At 42.4% G+C, this 27,415-nt stretch overlaps 1 protein-coding gene across 9 annotated transcripts in view; it reads right to left on the bottom strand.

The window, feature by feature from the left end:
- Window positions 1-27,415, bottom strand: part of cux2b (cut-like homeobox 2b) — a 182,679-nt gene that overhangs the window by 128,594 nt on the left and 26,670 nt on the right. For 2 of the 9 annotated variants that reach the window (XM_037535854.1, XM_037535852.1), the window contains exon 1: window positions 10,660-10,963. The exons of the other annotated variants lie outside the window; for them this stretch is intronic. In XM_037535854.1, the coding sequence (XP_037391751.1) occupies window positions 10,660-10,737 (78 nt within the window). In that variant the 5' untranslated portion in view covers window positions 10,738-10,963. Of the gene's footprint in view, window positions 1-10,659; window positions 10,964-27,415 lie in introns of those variants that run through there. 9 annotated transcript variants of the gene reach the window in all.

Consider the following 27,415-nt stretch of genomic DNA (forward strand, 5'->3'; position numbering starts at 1 on the left):
GGCACAGCAAGACAACAAGTTAGTTCTAATGAACAACAATGAGGGAAAAACAGAGACTTTAAGGCGTTTAAAAAAAAAAAAAAAAAAACGCAGACGACCACAGTTGATGCTTGTTGTTTTCGAGGTTTGTAAAAAAGGCAATCGGGAAGCTGCATTTTCAGTACGTGGTGGCCAGTCAGGTCAATAGCGAGGCCCCATCATTACGCCTGTGCCAGTCAAACATCCGGTCGTAATTGATGAATTTCCCCCTGGGAAGCGCAGCCACTGTGGGGGTGGGAGGAGCTGCTCTGGAGGTGGAGCCAAAGCTGGCCTGCTGAGGCCAGCATGTGTCACTCTGCCTGACAGACAGCCTCGCGCTGCCAATTGATTGGCTGAGGTATTTACGCACTCCACAGAGTAGCCCCTTTGAATATGCAAAGGAGGAGACAGGAGTGGAAAAAATGCCACCAGAGTGAAAAGTACTGTCAAAAGATGCTCAACATGCCACTGAATAGATATCAGTGGTGGTCTCCATCCTGAATGATGTAATATCACTGAATGAATAAGGTCTGGACATCAGGCCAGCTATCACCTTCTATACCTTTAATACTACAAGGCATGAAGTCAATGCATACTGCAGAAATGCACACACTGTGGCAATAACCTTCAGACGTACTATAGCGCCGGATAATCTTTACAATTGATTGCCACGAAATATGTGGCGCGAGAAGCTGATGACAACACATGGGGGGTGGGGGGTGGGGAGTGGGGGGGGGGTGTTGACATCTGGAACGGCAGACAGCACTTGGTTCCACCCAGTGAGCAGGAGTAGTCACACCAGCATAAATGAATCTCAAAAAAAATATATAAATAAATAAATAAAAGATAGAGAACAAGAGAGAGGGAGTGGGTGGTAACAACAAAAAAAAAGGGAAAATGCAGATGGAGGTATTATTTTTCTTTTTGTATCCCATCTAATTGCAATCATAGGCAGATGTCTGAAAGTGTGACAGCATCAGCAGAATTGCTGCTGAGAGCACAGAATCTTTGTCTAAAAATAATCAGACGTTCTGGGCTCTGCTGTTTGTTATAATGGTAATCGATGCTGGAGGCTTTGAATTCCATCAATTTATAGATCCACTCTGTTCTGCCTGGTGACTGCACTGCCTCTAAACCCCTGCTGCACACACACAGAAGCACACACACACACACACACACACACACACTCACAAAAGGTACACACATTTACAAAAGAACATGAATCCACACAAACAAGGCTGCTTTATCTATATGTTTATGAAACCCAGCCGTACATCTTCCACACACACAGACACGGGATCATTACCTATGCATCTATACATGTATAGGAATAACCATAACCGAATCCACAGCCTCACAGGGAACCCGACAAAGAAAGACTGGCCTCAAACCTTGCGAGGTAGAGCAGGAGGGCTAGCGCGTGATTAAGATAAGTGTAGTTTCTTTTCATACGTTCCTTATCTCCTCCATTTCTCTGTAAGGCAGAAGATTGTCCTTAGCTGTTTCAGATTAGTGCTGCTGCTCAGACGCCACATTCGAGAGGGGATCGATCAATAAATCAAATCAACACAATCAATAGGCCCGATCGCTGCAGTCTAGTCTGGCCCATGCGTTATTACTGGCACCAACCCCACCCCCAGCGCAGTCCCCATAGGCCTCTCATTGATGAGGAAAGGCGGGAAATGGCGAAGGGGGGCACAATAGCCCCACACTCAGTTTTTTGGGGGGGGTCCAGAATAAGGCTACTGCTGGCTAGAGGCCATGGCAGAGATGGAAGATGATCTCTTATCTGCTCTGGCTGGGACAGGGGAGAGTCTGGCTTCACCACACACTGCTGTGGGCAGTCGCGCTCAGTAAGACCTTGTGTATTTATATGTGACCTGTCCATGGAGACAGCAGCTCAAGCTGGAGTTTGCTGACACCACTGAAATATCCAGTTAAAGCACCAGCACAACACAGAACAGAGGAATACTGCAGTTTGAGGAAAGCCTGGGATGAATTAGGCTTACAATTTTCAAAATACATTTACATTTATGCATTTTGCAGTTCAACCATGTTAGAAGTCTTGCCCAAGGACTCTTACTGGGATAGTGTAGAGTGCTGGCCCAAAAGGAGGGAAGATCAAACCCCTGCCTCCTCCATGAGGTGCAGCAGTGTTACCTATTATGCTACACCAACCAGTAATTTGGCCAATTGGCTCAATATAAGTTTCCATTTTTTTGTAAGCTACATCAGCCTTGTGGCTCAATTGAAAAACAAAAGTAACCCATAGAAGCGAAGCGAACATCAGACACCAAGCATGTCTTGGCTGAACGATCACATTTAGAATGAGGGAATAATTCATTTGTTCTAAATTAATTTTATTGCTTCTATTTAAAAATATCAAAGTGATGAAAAAGGTATACATATGCACCTTTTCAATGGGAAAGTGAATGTAGTCTCCCTTTAAAACCCACTTAAGGTACAGAATTGGACCTTAATATCACTGTAATACCTTTTGCGACACTGCTTGCACCTTGATCAACAAAACGTACAGTACCGCCGTTCGGTGTATACAAACTCGAGCATAAATGCATTTCTAAAATGAAACGAAAATCCAGAACAGATTTAAACTAAAGAGTCAAATGGTGCTAAAAAACGCACAATTACCCGTTAAACAAAAAGCGCCGCAGGGTGCACACTGTAAATCACCAGGCACAATACGTTCATAATGCTATGGTGCGGTGATTTAGCGACCACCATCTCTGAAAAATCTCATTTTGACACCCTTCTAAAGCTGCCGGCAGAACCTGGGAAATGATCCCAAATAATTAATCCCCAGTCACTCAGGCGGCCTCTCCGCAGACAACGGCAGGGATATGGAGACGAGGATCAGCAGCACGTGAGCGTTACAATGATCAGCGAAGGTGTGACTTGTGTTGTCAGGAATTAGCTGTCACGCTGCACTTCATTTAGGAGTTTTAGCGCCTTGCACGCAGCAATCCATCAACACCTCATCTAAAACACACATCCCTCTGTTCCTTATGGTTTCATTAAGAAAGTTTTAGAAAGAGATGAGAAAAACACACTTTTTTTTTTTCCCTCGCCGCCACGACGGAGAACTGCGCTTGGCCAGGTGGGAGTGTGTAGGATGTAGAGTGAATTCCCCACGAACGCTGCAGGAGGTTTTAAACAAATATACAGTACAGTCTGTAAGTAACTGAACAGAGACAATGTTGTTTTGGATCCACACTCCCGCACATTGGGTTTAAACGAAACACTGACTATGAGGTTGATATGCAAATCTCTGCTTTACCACGTGCGTTTACATCTCTTCTGAAGGAAGTATATAAGGGGGGCCACAAGTTATTGGATTAACAATCTTAAATGAAGTTGTCTTTGAATTTGTCTTTGAAATTGTACTTGGTTCTTGCTTGCCTGGCTAGCACTGAATGATATGGACAAAACAGGCACTGCAGTGTGATTTCGTTGCTATGTATTGTGACCGCAACACACCTCATGTATTAAAACCATACTGCTGATTAGACCCGTTTTATTTTGAACATGACTGGTCCAAACAGCTATTTAGATCTTTGAACGCCAGTTGGCATGTCCATATGAGTAACTGTTCTCAAGATAATATAAAAAAATAAGCTATTTAAATTTCACAATTACCCGTAATTTTGAGCATGTCAGATACGGTGGTCTAAAAACTGTCCCAATAGGTAGCAATTATGTAATAACAGTCAAGCTAAAGCCCAGCTTTGTTCACTAGCCAGCTTTTATGAGTCACATAGACTTAAAATTGTATTAGAATTACTGCCAGATTGATCACAATCACTGTTTTAGTTCTAGTTCATTTTTATTAGTCACCTTTTTTGTTTGGTCACATTATTTTATTTGGCTAGTTTGCCGGCTTTTTAAAAGAGCTTGAACCCCCGGTTCAACACCTCTGATGGCAGCGGCACCACTATTACAAGCAGATTTGGCAAGTTTTGATACATACACAATGTTTCAACCTCAGATTTTCATTAGCTTTGCTGTCGTCGTCAGTCACGTCCCCAAGACTCTGTGATATTTTGTGGTTTCTGGCAAAATGCTGAGCTCTCCAACGTAGCCACCTTCCTTCCTGAAGAACACTGCAAAGCCTGGGCTACTCAGCACTGCTCACTATATGGAAAGCTTATTGATGTATCTTGACATGTTACTTCTTTAATCAGCATCCTACTCAACCTAACAAAACTGACATCATTCAAAATATCAGGCAAGATGTTAACACCGATCACCATGATGTTAACACCACTGCACCAATTCTTATTCTGGACATGCAGCTGGCCTTATTTTTACACTTTATTGAACTAAATATTAAGACAATCCCAGAAGATCATACACTGCAAATTTCAGTTTAATTAACTTCAAACATCTTTCTCTGGTTATCATAGCTGTTTTTCTTTTTAAAGTGTCCACAGATCTTTCTGTACCAAGTTCTCTAAAGCGGCAGGGTTGCCAGGTGAAGCCTAAATAAGCCTTTCATTAGAAGCGGAAATACAGGGCGAGTCAAAAGTCACCGGACAGGTTTTATTTTATTTGATTGTTTTATTTTATCATTGACTTTTATCTCTGGGGTTATCTCAACCAAACTGTGTGCTGAGAAAAACAAACACCACCTTCAGCGCCGCATCGTGGAGGCTGGTGACAGCACGAAAAACAAAATAAAACGGTGTCCTGTGACTTTTGACTCACCCTGTAGTACAATCTTCTGCGAATGCATTTGCAGGCAGGAAACCCACAAACCTAACATCCCTGTACCAAACAATCCACATGCATACCAACAAAATGCACATGATACGACATAACCACATGTTCTTTAGGTGAACGCCCTACCCTGAGCATAACTTGTGTGTGTTACAAGAACGACTTAGACAGTGTGTAAATCTCACATATAGATGGAAAGGAAATATCAATAATAGCGCTCCAAAGGTGATGGCTGTTTTACAATGTGAATGTGGTTTTTTTGACATCTAATCAAAAACAAAGCCTTGTCTTGTGATAGTCCACCAGATCTCTAAAGCAACCACTCTTAGTTCCCTCTTGTTTTTTGGGCCTTCTGCTTTCAGCCTTGTCTTCAGTAAATTAAACTCATGCTCAGCGGGGTTTCAGATCGGATGATTGACTTGGCACGTCAAGACGTTTTTGACCCTGAAAAATTCCATAGTTTCTTTGGCAGCATGCTTCAACGCCAGGTAAAGTACTATCCACTGAGAGGCACCTAGTCAGATTTCAGCCTTTAAGATGTTTCTGTACCTTTCAGAATTCATCAATAGCTCCAATATCATCAGTTGTACTGACTACTAACTCATGCATACTCATGCTGTCTTGTTTCACAGACAAGGTGAAATTTATTGGATCATGAGCAGCATATTTTCTTCTTTCCATCATTCTGGTATAGCTGAGCCTTCATGTCAGTTGTCCATAGACTTCTGTATAAGCTCTTTAAAACACTAACCTTTGTAGAGGTTTTCCAGTAGCGTGCATCTTGTGATCTTCCAACACTTATTTGATCCTCATGTCAGCGAATAGCATAAAACTCCAAATGTAATTGCCACATCAAAAATGATCTTAGGCCCCTGCTAGCCTGTGCATAAACTAATGAGCTGACCAAGGAATAACTGAGTAGCCAAATGTCTGATTACTCATGGACCGAAACAGGGGCACTATGTTTCAGAAGGCCTGCGATGCCTTCATGGTGAACCCAATATATAAGCAAATGCTCTCAAATGAAAGCAAGCTCAACATTTTAACATCACTGTTTCACTTAAAATCCAAAGTGCTTTAGTAAAGAGCCAAAGCAACAAAAACTGTCCAATTACTTAAATACTAACTACCATCTAGCTCTCAAGCCAAAGGCTTAATAGATTGAGAGATTCTATTGACTTTCTAACATGTAAAAGTCCTACAGGACGTCTAATCTTAATCATGCAAACAATCTATTCGCTATCCGCAGTGACATTTAAAATCAATTGGGTCAATTTGTAGCTCAGTAGCCTCTTCCCTTCCAAAACTTGCCTGTGCAGTTTTCAATTTATGCAAGCCAGAAAATCTAGCAATTCTTTACAACCCGTTTGCATTACATAAAAATATATACACAATAAGTTAAAAGATGTGGCTCCCTCCTTCAGGTGATGTTGTCCTATAACTCCGTCAACTTCTACCAAATTTCTTCCCTGCCTTGCTGAGTATGATTTGTATTCATCTCCAATTAGTCTCCCAACACTGCTTTGTGTGAACATACATTTTGAATGGATGTCCAATTAGTACACATTATTCATCATCATCATGACGGTTCACTGTTCCTTTCACTTTCCACTCGGTGGTTGAAATCAGACCATCCATGTCATTTTTAATACATGGTCAGGGACTGACTGTACACTTTGAGGCAAGACGCTGAAACAACATTTCACGTGTTTCCTCAGAGTGAATGATAAATTCGCAGAAGGGCAAGAAACGAGACGGCATCGTCTATCTCAGTGCAGCCTGGAACACAGGCGCTGCTCACCCCAATGAGTAGCTAAAATAAATAAATAAATATATATATAAATGTCTTCCTAAAATTTATTACAGAGTAAATATAACCTGGGTAAGGAGAGGAATATAAATTGGGGCCAGTGACATGACAATCCATAACAAACTGCACCAAATCAGGAGTTTACCTCGGCAAAGTTGCGACTGCGACGTTGATGCTGGCCCACTTTCATGCGGCGATCGACGGAGGGGTGGGGGAGAAGGGGAAAAAAAAACAGAGCAATGGATAACACGGATAACCTGCCATTGTTTATTCTCTCTTAAGAAATGTCAATCTGTTCGTTCCTCAGGTGTGCTCCTTTTTCCTGTTGTTTGTGCTGTTTCTTTCCCTGCCTCCCCCCCCACCACCACCACCACCTTCGCTCCCTTGCTGATTGCGAGAGATCAAAGCTTTGCTGCCGGAAGAATGTGAATATTTCAGGTGAGGGGAGCAGGCTTAGTTTCGCACCACCTGTGTCACAGTGAACCAGGCCCAGCCTCTCACAACTCACAAACCTGAGCACCAGAGGGCCCCTGAGGGCCTGGCGACACCAACCTGGACCACCTGTCAGAGTCAGGCTGCTTTCTTCTTCCTAATATGTGCCTGAGAGCGCCTGAGTGGGTGTGCGATGCAATATTCCTCATTTGAGATAAAAATAAATGTATCTAGAGCGGTGAGATTGGGAATATAACCTACATCGAAGATGTAAATTTAAAATAGGGATGATGTGCTCACTAGCGAGGTTACAGAACTGTTACAGAAAGAGAAAATACAATCATAGATGTGTTTCAGCAAATATCTGCGAATGCATTGTATGGACGATACTCCAGATAGGTAGTGCTGGACATTGCTTGTTTTGTTTAGCTTTTGTCTGTTTTTTCATTAAAAGTTTTAGAAATGTTAATTTACAAATTATAAATGTTAACCAGAGAAAAACTGGATTTCTTGACAGGAAGTTTATATAGTTTTTGTCTTTGAACTGTTCTTACAATACTAAAGAACCTAGAAACTGGCATAAAACACAGTTAGCCACTTTTTAGTTATGAATGGAAATCAATTAAAAATGCATTTGTTATACTGATTATTGTTACATTGTGAAAATTCAATATTTCTGTATTCTGGTACAGATAATATATTGACTAGAATATTAGAGAGTTAAAAATCCATTTAGGTTTCCAGTAGTTTTTCTGAAAGTGTACTCAAATACTTATTCCTAAAATCTCCCCTAAAAACAATATTTACTCTCTTAATCATGGATAATTTTAAGCATGCAATACCACAGCTGTAAATGTGTTCAGTATGTGGCAGATGATGTATTGATAGCGTATACTGGCGCTAATGCGAATCAGCTGTGTTGCATGTAGCGTACTTAGATCATTTTTACTAAGCCTACATGTTTTTACCTACAGAAAACTTCACGCTAAGCATTCTTCTTGTTCTTTTTTCAGTTACCTTCAATGGCGAAAGTGGTGAAGCTTGTTATGTTCTGAGGAATGTCGACGGCTGGCATAGATTTATGATAAATTCAATTAAACTCATTACAATTTATTTCTTTTTCAATTTGCCATACATTAACAACTGAGTTCTATTTAAAGGCCTTTGCTGTTGAAATGTATAAATTTTGGGCCTTAACAAAAAAGACTGTACTATTCTCTACTGTTCTCTTTAAACAGAGAAATGAGTACCACTGAAAGAAACAAGTATTCAATTTATTTAAGCAAGCCCTACCGTTTATATGTCAATATTTTGTTTATTGCACACTAAGGGTGGGAGGCAGATAACATGGTCATCATGGAAAATTGAGTCTCTCGCTTCTTTTGCTGGTGCACCGGGACTTTCAACTCATCAATCTTGAGAAAAACTAATTGCTGTGATGTGTACAGTGAAGTACGTGTACAGTGGTGTGTATAGTGAAGTACGTGTATAGTGATGTGTATAGTGATGTGTATAGTGATGTGTATAGTGATGTGTATAGTGAAGTACGTGTATAGTGGTGTGTACAGTGAAGTACATGTATAGTGATGTGTATAGTGAAGTACGTGTACAGTGGTGTGTACAGTGAAGTACGTGTATAGTGGTGTGTACAGTGAAGTACGTGTATAGTGATGTGTATAATGAAGTACGTGTATAGTGGTGTGTACAGTGAAGTACATGTATAGTGATGTGTATAGTGAAGTACGTGTATAGTGGTGTGTACAGTGAAGTACATGTATAGTGATGTGTATAGTGAAGTACGTGTACAGTGGTGTGTACAGTGAAGTACGTGTATAGTGGTGTGTACAGTGAAGTACGTGTATAGTGATGTGTATAATGAAGTTCGTGTATAGTGGTGTGTACAGTGAAGTACATGTATAGTGATGTGTATAGTGAAGTACGTGTACAGTGGTGTGTACAGTGAAGTACGTGTATAGTGGTGTGTACAGTGAAGTACGTGTATAGTGATGTGTATAGTGATGTGTATAGTGAAGTATATAGTGAAGTACGTGTATAGTGATGCGTATAGTGAAGTATATAGTGAAGTACGTGTATAGTGGTGTGTACAGTGAAGTACGTGTATAGTGATGTGTATAGTGATGTGTATAGTGAAGTATATAGTGAAGTACGTGTATAGTGATGCGTATAGTGAAGTATATAGTGAAGTACGTGTATAGTGATGTGTACAGTGATGTGTACAGTGATGTGTATAGTGAAGTACGTCTATAGTGATGTGTATAGTGAAGTATATAGTGAAGTACATGTATAGTGATGTGTATAGTGAAGTATATAGTGAAGTACGTGTACAGTGATGTGTACAGTGATGTGTATAGTGAAGTACGTCTATAGTGATGTGTATAGTGAAGTACGTGTATAGTGATGTGTATAGTGATGTGTATAGTGAAGTATATAGTGAAGTACGTGTATAGTGATGCGTATAGTGAAGTATATAGTGAAGTACGTGTATAGTGGTGTGTACAGTGAAGTACGTGTATAGTGATGTGTATAGTGATGTGTATAGTGAAGTATATAGTGAAGTACGTGTATAGTGATGCGTATAGTGAAGTATATAGTGAAGTACGTGTATAGTGATGTGTACAGTGATGTGTATAGTGAAGTACGTCTATAGTGATGTGTATAGTGAAGTATATAGTGAAGTACATGTATAGTGATGTGTATAGTGAAGTATATAGTGAAGTACGTGTATAGTGATGTGTACAGTGATGTGTACAGTGATGTGTATAGTGAAGTACGTCTATAGTGATGTGTATAGTGAAGTATATAGTGAAGTACGTGTATAGTGATGTGTATAGTGAAGTATATAGTGAAGTACGTGTATAGTGATGTGTATAGTGAAGTATATAGTGAAGTACGTGTATAGTGATGTGTATAGTGAAGTATATGGTGAAGTACGTTTATAGTGGTGTGTATAGTGAAGCATATAGTGAAGTACGTGTATAGTGATGTGTATAGTGAAGTATATAGGGAAGTACGTGTATAGTGGTGTGTATAGTGAAGTACGTGTATAGTGATGTGTATAGTGAAGTATATAGTGAAGTACGTGTATAGTGATGTGTATAGTGAAGTATATAGTGAAGTATGCGTATAGTGATGTGTACAGTGAAGTATATAGTGAAGTACGTGTATAGTGATGTGTATAGTGAAGTATATAGTGAAGTACGTGTATAGTGATGTGTATAGTGAAGTATATAGTGAAGTACGTGTATAGTGATGTGTATAGTGAAGTATATAGTGAAGTATGTGTATAGTGATGTGTATAGTGAAGTATATAGTGAAGTACGTGTCTAGTGATGTGTATAGTGAAGTACGTGTATAGTGATGTGTATAGTGAAGTATATAGTGAAGTATGTGTATAGTGATGTGTATAGTGAAGTATATAGTGAAGTACGCGTATAGTGATGTGTATAGTGAAGTATAGTGTACAGTGAAGTAGTAGAATATTTGCGTCATACTGTCCACCACCACATCACATGACCTGCAACTGCATGGCAATATTTCCTCAAGCTGCAGGGAAGATTGTGGAAACATGCTGCCAAATGTCCCGTGTGGGATCTAAGGCATGGTGAGCCTGTGTGTATATGTGCGTGTGTGCAAATGCATCTCACCGCTTGAGCAGCCATCTCTGATCCCACAGCCAATAAAAAGCCATCCCCCAGTGTCCACACCAATCTGAACACCGCCATTCAACAGCTGCCCATGGCAGGAGCGCCGGGAGTTTGGGAGAGAGGGACTGGCGAGTGAGGGAGTGTTAGTGTGTGTGGGAGAGGGAGAGAGAGAGAGAGAGAGAGAGAGAGAGAAAGAGAGAGATAGAGAGAGTGTGTATGTGTGTGTCTGTGCTATACAAAACGTCTGAGGGAGGGTACCATGCAGTCAGTTCCCCGCGTCGTCTCTCAGACGGGCTGTAAAGCCTTTCCAGCAAATTCCTTACATTCATCTGTGTCAGAGCACTCGGCACACATTAGCCGTTTACATGGGAGGAAACACAATCTATTTGATGCTACACTGCCCACACGTCCAAAGCCCTTCCCTCAATGCCGCAGCTTCACACTGTTTAACTTCCATCTCATATTCCGAGCAGGCAGGCAGGGGGAAAGCGGGCAAGCCGAGGCAACACACTCCATCTTCTCGTAAATCACCATTTAAACTCACGGCTAAATGAAATTTGCCTAAAAGTAAACACGGGCCACTCGACGTTACGCCACGCCACCCATTTGTTTATATTTACTCTGCGATGTCCAATTGATTTTTATTGTTCCTGTAATGATGTATGCAAACACAGAACAGGCTGGGGGAGAAGTCACACTTGTGGTTTTTTTTTTCATATCATATCAAAAGGCGGCTAGCACAAAGATTCAGAGGTAATCAGTGGGTCAGCCGGCTGGTTGGTGAGGCGGCTAGTTGGTGAGCTCTGTGTAAATGTCAGCTCACTCATTACCAAAGCAAACTAACATGGCCGATGGAGCGGTGATAGATGGCTGACCTCAGAGGAGCGTCCGCACTGATAGCAAAAACTCCCTCTCCATCACCATCCTACTTATTAATCAATCCATTTATCGCCCATGTATCAGAGCCAGCCTGGATCGTATCGTCGCAGGTGTGCGATCAGTCACATACAGGAGGGCTCAAGTCGAACGGATAAATGATGACCGTTGAGATATTAAGAATCCCGTTGTCTGCTCCAAACATTTCCCCACTCACGTCTTATGCTTGTGATCCATGGACTACGCCACCCAGCCTTTCTAATGAACAGCTAATTCAAGACATACGACCTTTAGAACAAGCAGTGATCATGAGCCTTGATGACAGCTAATTTTTTTCAGTCGCTCTCATCAAGCTACAAATCAACTAAGCCCCTATCCCTCATAATACAAGACAAACAATGAAGGGAAGGAACAAAGGGACCCGTTGTGTTCTGTTCTTTTTTTTCTCGGCAGAGGAACACATTAAAAGCTGTTTTCTGCTCAGCCGTGAATTCGGCGGCATATCGTGACACGAGCCGGCGCGGTCCAGCGGCTCCCATCTGTAACAGGCCGTCTCAGAGGGGAGTGGGAACACCGCGGGAATACGGAAATGTACGAAAACCGAGGAGCCGCCTCCGTTCGGCCCAGCCATGCGTTTCCCTCCTGGGTTTGCCAGAACAGTCTGGATGGCGGAACAGGAAGAGAGGAGGGAGCACTGCTTTACCCCTGAGTTGGTGAGATGGGAGAGAGGGGGCAACTATGTGAATCCCACAGCCAGCTAAGAGACGCCCAAGTGGGGTTTTGTGAAGTGTGAACCCCCTTCATCATCACGCCCAGTCCTCCAGACAACTGAATCCATCATTAGATCAGTTACACGCACAGATGCAAGTCCAATGCTGGAGCTGAATGGAGGCAGAGAAGTAGCATGGAAGCACAGGCAAAGTTGGGCAAAGAGAAGGTAGCAGCTACTGTACATGAGGCATGGTTGTACACAGTTACAGATATCTGAACTAATATTTACTACTGTTTAATCAGGTGTTTAAATAAGGCAGTGTGTGAAGTGCAGAATAAAAAAATATATTTTTCCTGAGTGAGCAGAGTAGAACTAACGTTAGAACACAAGCAGATAATATTGCATGTCACATTAAGCAATATGGCGATTTTCTCATAATCATCCAAAAAGAGCAATAAACAAATGCTATGCTTTTCCATATCAATAATAGCAACATATTTGACACTATTTGTTTAAAAATATGGATATTTAAATAGCAAAAATAGTTATAATGCTCATTCACACAGCTCTCATCTGCTTAAGAGTCCCGCAGCCAAAGAGATGCTCAAGTGGGGCTTCACATTCATGCCCAGTCCTGCTTCACATTCATGCCCAGTCCTCAGGGCTGGCTCAATCAGCATTTTACTTCTGAATGAGGACTCAACACTTGTTCCCAAAATCAATATTTATGGAATTCGAAATATATTCAGTAGATGGCCACAATGTATTCAAACTGAGACTGACCAGCTGCTCGCATGCCATATATTGCTCTAGAAGCCGCGATTGTAATTCTCTCATTCAAATACAGCTTTTGTAAGTATAACGGTTAATGAAGCAAAAGGTATAAACAATTCACATTATTATTTTATTGAACATCATGGGATAGCTTGTTTTAGTCCATCACTTTTCTTGATTTTACTGCGTTCTCTTATTCGGCTTGTGTCCTGTGTTTAGATTAGCAACGATGATGACAAGCAGGAGTAGAACTTGTTACTAGCTGAGCTACATAGAGTTGAGCAGATGACTGAGAAGCTCTCTGGAACTAGCTTGGTACGTACCCCAATTGGCTGGTGCGGCCTACCCTCCTAGACAGGCTGCAAGGAAAGAGGACCACTGAAACTGTGCTGACTTCAACCCCATGATCACACCTGGAATGCCGCTCTTGGTCCAAGGCCTAAAGGCTCTCTAGCTAGAGCATCCTTCACCCCACCTGTGCCTAGGAGCTACCATGACATCAGCAGCACCAGTGATTCCCTCCTCATCAGCCTGAGCTCACTACAACAAACTGGTTTGATGCTCTGAGCTCTCAGTGTCGCACTGGCCAAGACTAGTTGCACTTGGGTATGTATTGCTATGAATTCGACAATATTCTATCAGTATTGCAGTAAATTTTGTTATGATGATAAACAATACACTTTCCTGAGCATACAACACTGATCAACTGCCTGTTTAACTGGATTTAGTGTAGTACAGCTTGTAAAACCCTCAGTTTGTAAACATAATATTGTGCTGTGCACTGTGAAAACGCTTTTAAGTAACATGATATATTTTTTCCATATTACGGACCCCTAAACTAAATCCATCATTAGATTAATTCTACACGATGACGCAGCAGACCAACGCTGGGGCTGAATGGCAACAGATACAGCAGAAATACGTGGTATATGGGTCAGGTCACAGAAGTAAGCACAGAAGCATAAGGAAGTCATGGACGATTTTAAAAGCTGGCCAAGACCACCAAACACATGTCCGTGCGTGGCTCTGTGCTGGTTGGAGCGATTTCATCAATGTGGTGAAGCCCTAGACCAATCCGACCACCCACAGCGCTCTCGTCTTGCTCACACCTAACCACTCCTCTTGGCTGTGCGTGAAGGACGTCAGGGATTTGGCCCTCTTCTGCTCCAGCTGGAGTGACAGCACCACAGCGAGAGATAGCGAGGGGACAGCAGCTAAAAAAAGAAATTAAGTTCAAACTAAATCAGGAGGCTTTTAGCAGCGTTATCTGAGCCTTTCCACAGATACCACAAGTTAATTGATCTGAAGCATCTCAGGAGCCCAAACTCTCCTTCAACCATGCTTTCCTTCTCATGCACGTCTATTCAGGCCCCATGTAATCAAAGCGGGAATGCTTTTCAAGGCTCCAACCGTCAAATTTCCAGTTGATATCAATCAATACACTCCGAATACTGATCATTTCTTCAGAAGATCCCAAATGAGGTGGTGGGAGGATATCAGCCTTGTGTTGCTAGCCGAAAGAAATAAAGAAAACATCCAAAACTGTAAACACGCCACAAAGAAAATTATGCTACAGCGCGATCCATTATTCATTTAAGATACATTTTTCATTTAGAAGAGGAGTGGAGGAGATGAGCAATGATGAATGCATTGCCCAGGATGCAATTTGTATGTAAAATAACAGAAGATTAAAGAATATGTTTTAAGTGCAAATGTAGTTCACTGCCATTTAAGGGGGAAAAAATACAGTCAAGGAGGAAGAAAAGAGCCCATGGTAATGCATTCTAAAAATCACTTAGTGCTACTAGGAGAGGCTAAGTAATGGGGCACAATAAGAGTGAGGCGTTCCAGGACATGGCGCTCGGTCTCTCCGTCATCAGATGAATAAGTGGATGGCCATAACTCAGAGAGCAGATTTTCATTGATATATCATTTGGCAGGCCATTTGAAAATGCACGGTAAGTAAACCGAATAATAGTGCATCAACGTAACCTCCCGAGTATCCCTTTCTCTTGCCATCTCCCTCTCTCTCTCTCTCTCTCTCTCTCTCTCTCTCTCTCTCTCGCGCACTTTCTCTTTCACCCCCCTCCCTACCTTCTTCCCCTCCGTCCCTCAAATGAACAGAGACTCGAGCATAATACACACATACAAACCGCTGCATACACAAACACTGAGATGAACCCTTGTTTCTCTCTCACTCTCTCTCTCGCTCTCTTGCTCATACGCACAGACACACACAGCCCTGCCTGCTGGGCATCCTCTCTGGACACACTTCTCATCAACTTCATTCAGTGAACACCGTTTCAGCTGAGTGGCTCTGTGAGCCAGGCACAGAGAGGGACAGGGGAAGAGGAGAAAGAGGAGACTGATGAAGCCTCAGTTGCACAGCAGAGGAAAATGCCTTATTACTGAGAGATGGGAGAGAAACAGTACCTGAGACAGAAGAACACAGACACAAAGAAGGCCCCAGTTCTCAACTGCACTGACCATTAGCAGTTAGAGTCTACACTAGTGTTACACAATGTGAACAAGGTACTGGCATTAGCTATGTAATAATGTTATATGACTGAAGAATAGCCTGCATTACTTTGACCAACAGTATGTTCTTATTTGTAGCTACTGCTTATTTACTGCAGTTCAAAATCACAGGCAAGCTTAAACAAGGCGCCAGATTTTTTTTTGCCATGGTGGTGATTTAGTTCCTCACATGAATTATCAACTGTCAAGACACTCTTTTTTGTAGCCCTGGACCAATCACAGTGTCAGATGAGCATTTCTGTGCGTGGTTTGATGATGGTATTCATGCAAATGAATCAATAAACTCATCAATACACAGAGATGGCGTGAGGCTGCTATTTTTTTTTCTCATACTAATACCAAGCCCTTAAGTATCAGCTGATACCATTCCAATATTTTTTCTTAAAGAAGTATAAAACTTTCAAATGAGCTATCTATAATTAAAGCTCTTTACTTTAGATGACCATATAAAAGCACCAAGCTTTGCTCAAACACTCTACTACCCTGCAGGAAGAACCACATAGCCAAAAGCAATCCTCAAGGACTTTTATATTCAGTTAAACTTTCACTCAAAAAATGATCACTTACAGTGCAAATGTGTGCAAAATGTAAAATAATGGAATTTTAATTCTGATATATTAGAATAATATATAATACAGTACAGTACAGTATAGTACAGTACAACACCACTCCAGCGGTGCACTCTCCAGAAGGGAGCGTTCTCCATTGCCACTGAACTGCACTGATTTCAGATGTTTTCTTCAAGATCTGCTACAGCATGTTTTTTTGTTTTTCGCTATACATTGTGTTCTTCTTCTGAAACATATTTTTCTAGATTTCGACTGTTTCTATTATGTTTACGTGAATCACTATGATATGGTAGCATCAAGCTAACTGAGGTGTACTTTTACTTCTCCAGACTGATTTTAGTACTAAAGGCCGTCCCCTGAATATCACTGAGTCTCTTTGAGCTCTCTGAGCAATCTGCCGAACTACGCAATAAGAAGGATGATGCACAATTCATTCATTTATTTATTGAGTATTGTTCATTTCTCTGCTGTGTGATGGACTGGCGACCTGACCAGGGTGTAGCCTGCCTTTCGCCCAATGACAGCTGGGATAGGCTCCAGCATCCCCCACAACCCAGAAGGAGAAGTGGCTTAGACAGTGTGTGTGTGTGTGTGTGTGTGTGTGTGTGTGTGTGTGTGTGTGTGTGTGTGTGTGTGTGTGCGTGCTCGCTCATTTCTCTTTTTTTATTTTTTGTAAATGCAAATGACTACATGACTATTTCAGGTACCCAAAGTAAGCTACATGAATACTAAGATGAAGGATCAGATAAGGTTCTATTAGTCATGAAACACAAATAAAACATTTTTTTTAAGTTTACAGATAAAAGGTCTTGCCACAGCCACTAAAACTGGCATCATTTCAGGAAAATGCATTGCATCTCAGCATTTTAGCTATATTTTTACCCACAGACAAGCAATCATGTTGCATGAGAGAAAGCACTAGTATTCATCCAAGCAGCTTCACTTTGCTGTGTACACGTTATCAGCAATTTAGGTGCCTACATGTGTCTATGATTAATCTACAAGTGGCTACTGTTATAAAGTGACCTACTTTACACTGATATTTCCAACCCAAATCTGATGTTTAATGTTTGGCTGTTCACATTACCTTTTAAATGTGATCTGTAAGCGACATTAGTCTAAACAGATCAGCTCCTAAACTGAGCCGCATGTGCAAAAGATCAATGCTTCACGAGCCCGTCCAGAGATAAACAGTCACGACGGCCAACAAACGGCAGTCACTCCTCCAATGGTTGACAGCTGGGCTCATCACCCAGAATGTGTTTGAGTTTGGCATAAAATGGGCACGTTCGTTGGCCATGGACACTTCTTTGGTTTGTGTCCTCCGATTCTTTAAACTGTTCTTTGACGCTGCAGCCTCGGTCTATACCAGCCATGTTCAGTCGTTTCGAAATCTCTTTGAACACGCAGCGGGTGCAGCGAGTCTCTTCTCATTTTGTGGTGCAGAAACATCAGCCTAAATGTTTACAAGTCTCAGCAGACGAAATTATGATGTATGTCGAGTTGGACTGACATAAAAGTTGCATAAATGTGGCTGTTTAGACCGAGTCACATTGTTGCAGATCGGATATGGATCGGATTTCAGGACTGCATATGAAAAAGTCTCAAACCGGAATTGAAAATGTCAGATTCAATACATTTTTTGTTGTTCACACTGACAAACAGATCACACATACAGAGAAAAAGATCGGATTTGGGCCACTCTGGGCTGTATGAACCCAGACTTAGCGAGTCAGATCAGGTTAGTTCATTTTCTGCTAGTATCAGCCCTTTACCTAGAATGGGTATCAGATCTGTGCCATCACAATAACAATTAACAAATGAAGTATTGTGCAGCTCTAGCCCACATGCATACATGAAACATTCATACATAATGCATACCTCCCATCAATACCTATCCATTACCACGAAACCTAGTATAACAGATGGAAGCTGAACTATGCAGTAATCATCTAAAGCTTCTCTTCCACAAAAACACCATTACAATGTAAGGGACACTCTCAGCATGTGTGCGAGTTTGATCGTGCACCTTTGCCGCAGTTAAAGTCCAGCCTCTGGAAACAAGTCATCCAAACAGCTATAAACTCCTCCTGAAGAAGCAGCTTCTTCATACTTCCCTCTACTGGACGCTGACCCATTAGCCCAGTGTCCCTGATGGCAGGACTGGAGTGTGCGGAGGCAGAGAGGGGGCGAGGGGGAGGTGACAAAATCTATTTGGGTCGGCCCAATCGATCCCCTCCCCCAGCACAGCCCCAGAGGTCTGCCTGGGGAGCTCAGACAGGCTTTTTTTCCTTTTTTTGGGGTGGGATGGCCACCCCTGGCCCTGTGTTCACCTTGAGGCTATCTCAGGACCTGCGGCGGAAAACATGAGCCACGTTCTAAAGGACTGAACTCTAAAGGCATGAGGGGAGGAGTCCAATTGCACAATCAATGGAGGCCACAGGTGCACGTTTTTCTGCACAATGTGGAGGAATGCCGGTTTTTAAACTGAAAGCTGGCTGTAGGCTGTGTGCGTGTGTGTGTGTGTGTGTGTACACGTCAGTGGTAATGAAGAGTGACTACTCAACGTGGTGAGGCAGAGGAGAGAGCTGTGTTGTGCTGGCCAGATGAAAGGCTGGCGGAGGAAAGGCCTGTAAAAGGGGCAGCCCGAGAAAATACCTGTCAGACCATTTCAGTCCACCAAGGGCAGCAAATCGGCCTAATCCAGTCGGCATGTACGAACATCTCAGCTGTCTGATAGAGAAAAGGACAAGAGGAATGGAGAGACGAAGAGAAAGAGCGAGACAGAGAGAGACTGAAGAAAGGAAATTAGATCCATGGTTTGTAGCCCTCACTCCTTCCTCGACAGGCGTGTTCCGGCTCAAAGGCGCTGGCTAATCCTCACCTCTCTCCTGCTCGTGCTCCTGTAAAACGACTTCTCACAGCTGCCTCGCAAACGGCCCGCTACGGCAACTCTCCACTGACGGAACGCCAAAACATGCGCAAAACACACACACACACACACACACACTCTTAAATGTGGACACACAAACACATCTCCACACACCTCAGTAGACCGCCATAGCTCATTTAACATCCCTATCCCTCCAGCAATACCCTCCCAGGAGGAAGAAACAACAGAAGAAAAAACGAAACAAAGTAAAAAATAAAGCCTTTTTGATCATTTAGGAGCCTTTTTCTCCCTCTCTCTGTGCTATCCGTGGCAGTATGTTGTTGGAGCACCGTCTACATATATTTCCACTGAACATTAAGGACCCTGATTGGATTCTATAGTCATGTTGCCGCTTTTAGAAGTTTGAACTAACTGACTTATCCTTGCCTCACCAACAAATGCGCCGTTTCATTGCAACTGCTGCGTGGTTGCGAGGCTCTGCAAAACTCTGGCAAAAATCTCATCCAGCCTAACAAGAAACTACAGCACACAACAAAATTTCAAATTACATTTATTCTCCATGTATGTAGAAGGTCACACAGTTTGGTGAGATCAAGTGTAGTTTCTCGTCATGTATTCCAGACATCAGCTTTTGTTTTTTTGTTTCTTTTGTTCACTTCCCCCCAATTAAGTTGTGTCCTATTCCACCTGCTAGCTAGGTCTTCCCCATCACATGATGCTACCAAACTGCAAAAGTGGAAGTTAGCATTTCGTTACTGCCCAAAATAACATCCTTAACATGCTTGGAGGAGAACACTAACTTCTAATTCTATTGCATCTAACAGACACCTCAGCTGGAGAGCCATCCTACCCACATAGAGAGAGCGAGGCCAATTATGATCCCTCGGTCAATTATGATCTCTCGGTCAAGCCACCGATGGCTACTGCATCGCTGGGGACCTAATGACAGGGCCAACCCCTAGCTGGTTTTGCCACTCGGGAGCCCCCATTTGTATTTGTCATTTCCAACCGGCCGAGTCTTAATTAGCTACAGCAGCACAGCTCAACTCAAACAGGAAACTCAAAAGTAGCAAGGCAAGTAACCAAGAAGGCAACAACATCGAGATCACATGCTTTTGTTCACCCTGTTTGGTGAGGATAGCAGTCACAAAAGCAGATGGACACACAGGATATCTGCAAGCCAGAAAATACCAGGATCGGGAAATGTCTCACTCTCACCCTGGCTACCGCTGCTTATTCTGAAGTTTTGGGAATCCACAACACTGACCGTTCTCACATAATAATAATTGTTTGTCCACAACACTGCGGCCCACCGTTATCATTGAATAAGTGCTGAAGATAAGAGAATGCACCAAGGCCAAAGAACGGTTGCTTTCAAGACCAGCTGGCGCAGGACAGGCACAAGGGGGAAGGCTGGCTACTGGCAGCCTCTCAGCAGAGCACTCCAGCTTTAAGGGCAAGAGAGAGTGAGGGAGAGAGAAAATGTTTCCTCCCGAAGCGAAAAAAGAAGGCCCACACACTCGAGGCCTTTCATCTTCTCAATGAATAACCCAGCTTGAAGGAACCATTTCAAAGCTGGACCCATTCACCTGCTCTCATGCTTACCCTGGGAGGAGACTCAGAATGGAGAGCGAGGGACAGAATGAAAAACAGGAGGAATAAAGGATTGTATCTCCCCCATCCAGCTCACTAAGTGTTGATACGTGAGTAAAAGAGACCTCACTCATTGCACAAGGCCTAAACACTGGCGGGAAATCTGGATATATGGGCCATTTTGATGAGTCCTACAGTTCACTGGCTTTGGTAAGAAAATCAATGACAATGTTGAAAGGGAAAGGTTGTCTGAGGCATTTGTACTATGCACATCTCCCTGTCTCACTGAACAAAGAGAGGCTGCTCTCAGTTCTTCTCAAACTAACTCTATGGCCTTTGGCTTAACTGCCACAAGCAAGTGCAGCCCAGAGAGAAAACCGCAGGAAATAAAAAAAGACAAATCAAACTATTCCAGTAAAAGCCCCAGACGCAATGGCAGAGAACGAGAGAAGGGGGAGATTTATCCCTTCACGGCCTTTTGACACTAAATTAAACTGTTGAGTCCATTCCCCGTGCCAGCTAGTTATCTTTCCAGGCTAATTTAACACTATAATTTACGTTCCATATAAAATACGTCCCGATATGGCGCTGTCGTGGCAGTACATCATTCTCGGCGAGCGCTCCGGTTTCGGCGAAAAGGACAGAATTAGATCATATTCATGATGCAATTAAACACTTCAGTGGGAATCAATGTAAAACTGATGAGCCCTGAAAACAATGCATATGGCTGAGAACATTAGAACACATTACCTTCCCCTGGATCCCCTCCACAGACGCAATTTAAACCCCTCCAACACTCTCAGCTGCCATCACCGCTGCCTCATAACGCGCAGCCATAATAAATGAATTTTTCACAAAATTATTCAACTACTAAATTGCCCATGGTAACTGAATATCAGATGAAAGTGATGTGAATTATTAAGTAGAGATACTGTTTGTTCTCATCCAGAGTATAATAATCACCCAAATGAGGGAAGGGAGAATAAGGGAGTGTGTGTGTATGTGTGTTTTTGTGTGTGTGTGTGTGTGTGTGTGTGTGTGAGTGTGTGTGTGTATGTGTGAGAGAGAGAGAGAGAGAGAGGGGGGGGTGCAATGGAAGCGTTTTATAATAAATACTGCCATTGATGTAGACTCGAGGAGAAGCTGGTCTGCGGCCTTGGTTGCCTGCTGAGATGATGGCATCGACCATTTCCCATCGGGCGGAAGTGTGGGTTTTCTTGTGGTTTCAACTATGAGCAAATTACCAAGCTGTTTTTAGTTGTGTTTGCATGATTCAGGCTTAGCTAATGTTGAAACAACTCATAAGCTCTTGCCTATTTCTCTGCTAAGCAATCCATACCATCAGACCACATAAAGTCAGTGAAACAGCAAAGCACATCCTTTTATGAACTGTTAGTACTGAAATACATGTTTCAGACTATTTATAGTGTTAAAAAACTATTAAACTACTCTAAAGTCTTTGAAAATATTGCAAATACACTACATATGTACAGCACAATGCACACACTCACTGTCACTTCGTTAGAAATATCTACCTTGTAGGTCCACTTTTCTGGTGTACAGTGACAAACAGTTGCCAGATTGTTGCCACGCACATCCTCTAGCTCTATCAATGATCAGTTTCTGACCACAGAACTGCTCTTGACCAGCTATTTTTGGGTGCTGGACCACTCTCAATATAGCAGTGTTACTGATATTTGTAAAATGCTGCTGTGCCTGATACACTCATACCAGCACCAGTGGTGAACCATGATTGTCGGAGTTAGGCTTGTGCCAATTTCAACACGCTGTCAAAAACAAAACAAAACACCTCAATGATAATCCTAATTTCTACTAGCACCCCTATGGAATTCTAGTACATTAGAGCTGCACAAATTGCAATTGACAAGAACTATTGTTTGTTGTTGTAGATTAAACATGGACATTTTATTCAAAACTTGTAACCGACATATTAACACAGATTTTACCTTGTAGGAGTCTTACTGTGAATCTCTAAAGGGCCCCAGAGATGGAGATGCTGCGGTTTTATAAACACTGGTCAGACTACTCATACTCGTCACTTCCCAGTGACATCCCACTCACTGTAAATAAAAAAACTTTGACTCCATCATCAGGTTATAATGATGTTAGTGGTAGTAAGGCCTCTGTGCAGGCTCCTGAGGCCCTAACCAATGGGAGAGCTTGCATGGCTGTACCTACTTTGAAACCAGAGGGACATAAAAATCCTGATCGGATCATATTCCGTTGGATGTTTCAAGAATTTAACCTTTGTGTTTCCAACCCAAATTTATAGTGTAATAAGAGTATCACTAAAATACAGCACAAATATACGATATTACATAAAAATGGATTAAAAGCATGGCTTTTTTCACTGAAATTCCTAAGCCTTCTCTGAACGCCTTGAGAGCTTTTCTCCGCTGACCAGCCCCACACACTATCATGTCAGTGTCACGGCTGTGTTGAGAACAGTCTCCACCACCCAAATAATATCTACTTACATTAGTCCTGTGGTCAGAAACTGACCAATGAAGAACAGTTGAGGTTGTCTGGTAAAGTGTTCAGTAAGTGAAAGTAAAAGTAGTTTTCAATAAAGTGGATGGCAAGTGTATTCTCACACACACACACACACACACACACACACACACACACACACACAATACCACACAAAGGAGAAAGTTAATGGGAATAAGTAATAAATGAGGACTGTCCGCATGTCTATGTGGCTCCTCTAAAACTTTAGATATTGAATAGTCTTCAGAAAGCAAACAAGCACACTTGGCGAGTAACTGAAGTGCTAGAAGTCAAAAAGGGTAAAATTAAAATGTATGTGTTGGGGGGGGTGGGGTGGGGGGAGGGGGTGGCGGTGGTCGGGGGTGGCAGAGAATACGGGGTGCGTTTGAGCAATTTAGAATAATTTCTGACAATGTGAGTTTCTCTTGACTCCTCTCCTGAAATAGTAATTACACTTAATGGTGCTTTAATCTGTCCATCAGAGAGGAGGTGAGAGGAGGGGTCACGGTAAAGTGCTCCAGGGCCGCGCTGTGTCAGGACAGATGCAAGAGGTTGCACTACAGCAGCTGCCAGCCCACAACACACACATTTCTCCAGGAAACGAGGGTTATGGGACACAAGGTGCACACATACACACACACACACACACACACACACACCATTCTTTCAGCACTCTCGGTATACCACAAGAGAGAAGAACTGAGACACACTGGCACTGAGAAAGAGAGAAAACAAGAGAGAGAGAAACAGTCAACATAAGTCCTCTATTAAAGCAGAGGCAGTGACTAGCTGTTGACAACACTATTGTTTTGTCTGGACTGTACCGTAAAATCAGAATGTGTAGATAATATTTTATATCTTCTGTCCAATGAATCCTTGAGACTGATTCAGGTACTGAAATATTTCATCTGATCTGTATCAGATTGTGTTTTAAGAGAATTGCTTCAAAATTCACATCCACTGCTTGGGCTAAATTCATATTTAATGGCCATAACCACCTTCTGGCCTAAAAATCTGAACAGATAAGACAGGCGCTTTGCCCCAGGGATTTTTTTGCTCAAAACTATATCCAAGAACAAATCAATATGTATCCTTACAATTTCTGCATTGCAAACTACATCTGGCATACAACTGTCTGTACAAAGCATGTGTGTTATGGAAATTCATACTAGGGCTGCTATTTGTTGGACACTGACCTTCACAATACTGATATCGTTGAAAGCTACAACATGCTAAAAAAAAAGTCTATTCAATCTTTGAATGTTCAGGTGCTGTGAACATCCTGACCAATCACAGATGCTCTTTGTGTGTTTGGATGAAATCAAGGCATGCATATGATCCAACATACAAAGATCAGTGTGCAGATTAGCCTTCACTCAGGTAGTAATACAACTGCAATACTGTATTTTGTCCAGAGCTGTAATACTAGTCCCGTGGGGACCAGACATGATCTCGTAACGAGAACCTTGGGTGGCAACCATAAGAAATGTTGGGCTAAATGCAGAAGGGAATATAGACCTATTAGGGTGGGAGCAATAGGATTGTGAAATGTATAAACCAAACCAACGCCACATGAAGGCTGAGCTCAAAGTAAATAATGACAGAATTTGTAGCTCAGTGTACGTCACAATTAAATAATGGTGATATGACACAGCAAAGTGAACATTCACCGAGATTAATTTGACCATTTATAAGGTGTAAACTATATCACCCTATTGGTAGTCTATCAGTGTAATATACACTAAGATATGAATTCAGTTGGTGTAACATGCTCTGTCATTTCCCAAAAAAGTGTCGTGACAGTCAATGACAGTCAGTAATGTCATCTTACGTAGATGTTATATCAACTTGACATCAAAGTCAAGAGAAGAATTTACGACAGATGATGCATACTGTAAGAAGCATTTATAAACGCTTATGTAAGTTTGTCAGTTGTTATGACGAGCACATGTAGGTGTCATGTAGCCTTACGAACACTCTACGAGAGTAAAGTGTTGCCAATTTATGTATCATCCATTTATGACACTTGGTAGATCTTTTAACACATCCACATGCCATAGGTCTGGCATTCTGCCAGCCCAGAAAATCTGCACCAGTGCCATTCAGTTTATCAAATGCGGATCTGCCCAGATTTATATCAACTTTCCTTCAGTAGAGATATCCAGAGGTACAGGATGGAGACAAGCCTTTCTAGGGTTCTAAATCACTCCCAATAACACCACCGCGGACATGAAACCAAAGTGTAAACAAATGACACCTTTGTACCTGATATAATTTGTGCAGAGGTATACGAGATACAGAGAGAGAGAGAGAGAGAGAGAATATCCAGAGCTTTAGCTGTGTTTTTCCCTCCCCATATCTTGTCAACAGGCTCTCTCCTTGACCACTTCACTGGCAAAATGAAGAGGAAAGAAAACAAATCACTCCCAAAGCTGCTACTGTTGTTCCAAAGCCTATCACTGTTGCTCCCCCACTTGGCCACGTCAATACTGAAGAGTGATGGCAGTTTGCTATATGATTGCCTTTTTTATTTTCTCTCTCTCCTACACCCCCCTCTTTTTTATACCGTCCTCCCTTGGTCTAATCAGCACGACGGGCCGAAACAAAAGAGGCATTGTCTCTTTAACTGAGGGCAGCACTGTATCACTGCTTCCTTCCCCATTTCCCCGCTTTATTAGCGACGCGGCAGACCACTGTTTATACTAGTGGGTATTCCGTGTTTGTTGGAACAATTACAGTATGACAAATGGCCCATCAATGCCATCTATCAGAGACCGGCTGACAGGAATCCTATACGGAGGGCAGCTATTCATCCCTGTTCGCCTTCTCTGGGGTACCATGCTTCAGTATCCATGACAACGCGCAAGCCGCTCACCGTGCATGCCGCCGCGTGATGAGAGATGGCACCCGAGAGTGGCTTTGGAAATTAGCCTTTGACACCCTCCTCTTTTTAGTACATACGCACCCCCCTTCTCCAAAAACGTACACCCTCCACAGAGACACACACCCAATGCAAGACCACACAATGGGGCGGCGACCCATTGCTTCGGCCGCCCCACCCCCATCAACTCGCAGCCTGGATGCTCAGCGGACCCAGAACCGTGCGTACAAGGGAACAGAACGATGGGAAAATATCTGCTGCGGCACCTTATCTTAACAAGTAGAGCAGAACCAGATGCCAGCACAAGATGGCCGATCAGCCACAGCCGATAGCCTATTAGTGTTGGCGAATGCAAATACGATAGCCCTCACACGGCCACTTCATTGTGCCGGTGACTCCAAAAAAAAAAAAAAAATATATATATATACACGCCTCATCTCCAGAAAACAAGATTGACATTTCATTGAGCGGCCCTTTTTTGCGCTCTATATTAAATACAGGAAAGTATTTGTTTTTCAGGCAGGCCTGCAGTTGTTCATTATGCTTCACCTTTTGGCTTATTGATACAGGGAACTCTGGGGTATTGGGAAGGAACTAAATTGCTTGGGACTTCTCCTTGCTGGTGGAATAGATTATATAGTTTTAATAAAGGGGCTGGGACTTAGCGGGAAAAAAGACAGAGAGCTGGCAGCGCAGATTGATAGTGAACAGTAGAATTCAGGGGTTTGAAGTTCATCGACTCTGGACGTATCAGAGTGAAGTGGACATGCCGGCCTACGAGAAACCAAAACAAAAGGAGGAGACACAACAGAGGGATCAATATCTGTGAGACAGACACAGATGACCAGTCCAGACTGGGAGTGTCCAGGGTCTCTAGGTTGACCTCTGTCTGGTCTCCCTTAGAAATACTGAAGGAGATTGAGAGCTACAAATATAATGCGGGTCAAATATACATAAACCTCGCTGTTGTCAGAACAAAACCTCGTATCTCCAAAATGTCAACTTTACAGGAGAAAGAAAAAACCTACTGTAGTTTTAATGGAAGTCAATGGAACCAGACGTCTTTTTTAACCATTTAGGGTCATTTCATCTGTTCATCATGAAATTTACACACAATGTAAAGAACAACAGGTCCTTTTATTTTTGTTAATTATGTCAAAAACTGACAAATGGCAAAAATGGAGATACGAGGTTTTCTTCCATCAGCAGCGATATGCATGCCCTGCTTATTGCATATGATGACCAATATTTCACCACAGAACACCGCAGATCCTTCAAAAGACATACGCCCAAATTTCGACGTACAAAATAGTATTTTAAACCTCCAAAGCTTGAAATCTGATATCAGCTAACTGTAATCACACACTTAAATATGATGTTGAAAAGAAGCAGTTATTTCCCAAAGCACT

Source organism: Pygocentrus nattereri, chromosome 28, assembly GCF_015220715.1.
Source record: "Pygocentrus nattereri isolate fPygNat1 chromosome 28, fPygNat1.pri, whole genome shotgun sequence".
Classification (NCBI taxonomy): Eukaryota; Metazoa; Chordata; class Actinopteri; order Characiformes; family Serrasalmidae; genus Pygocentrus; species Pygocentrus nattereri.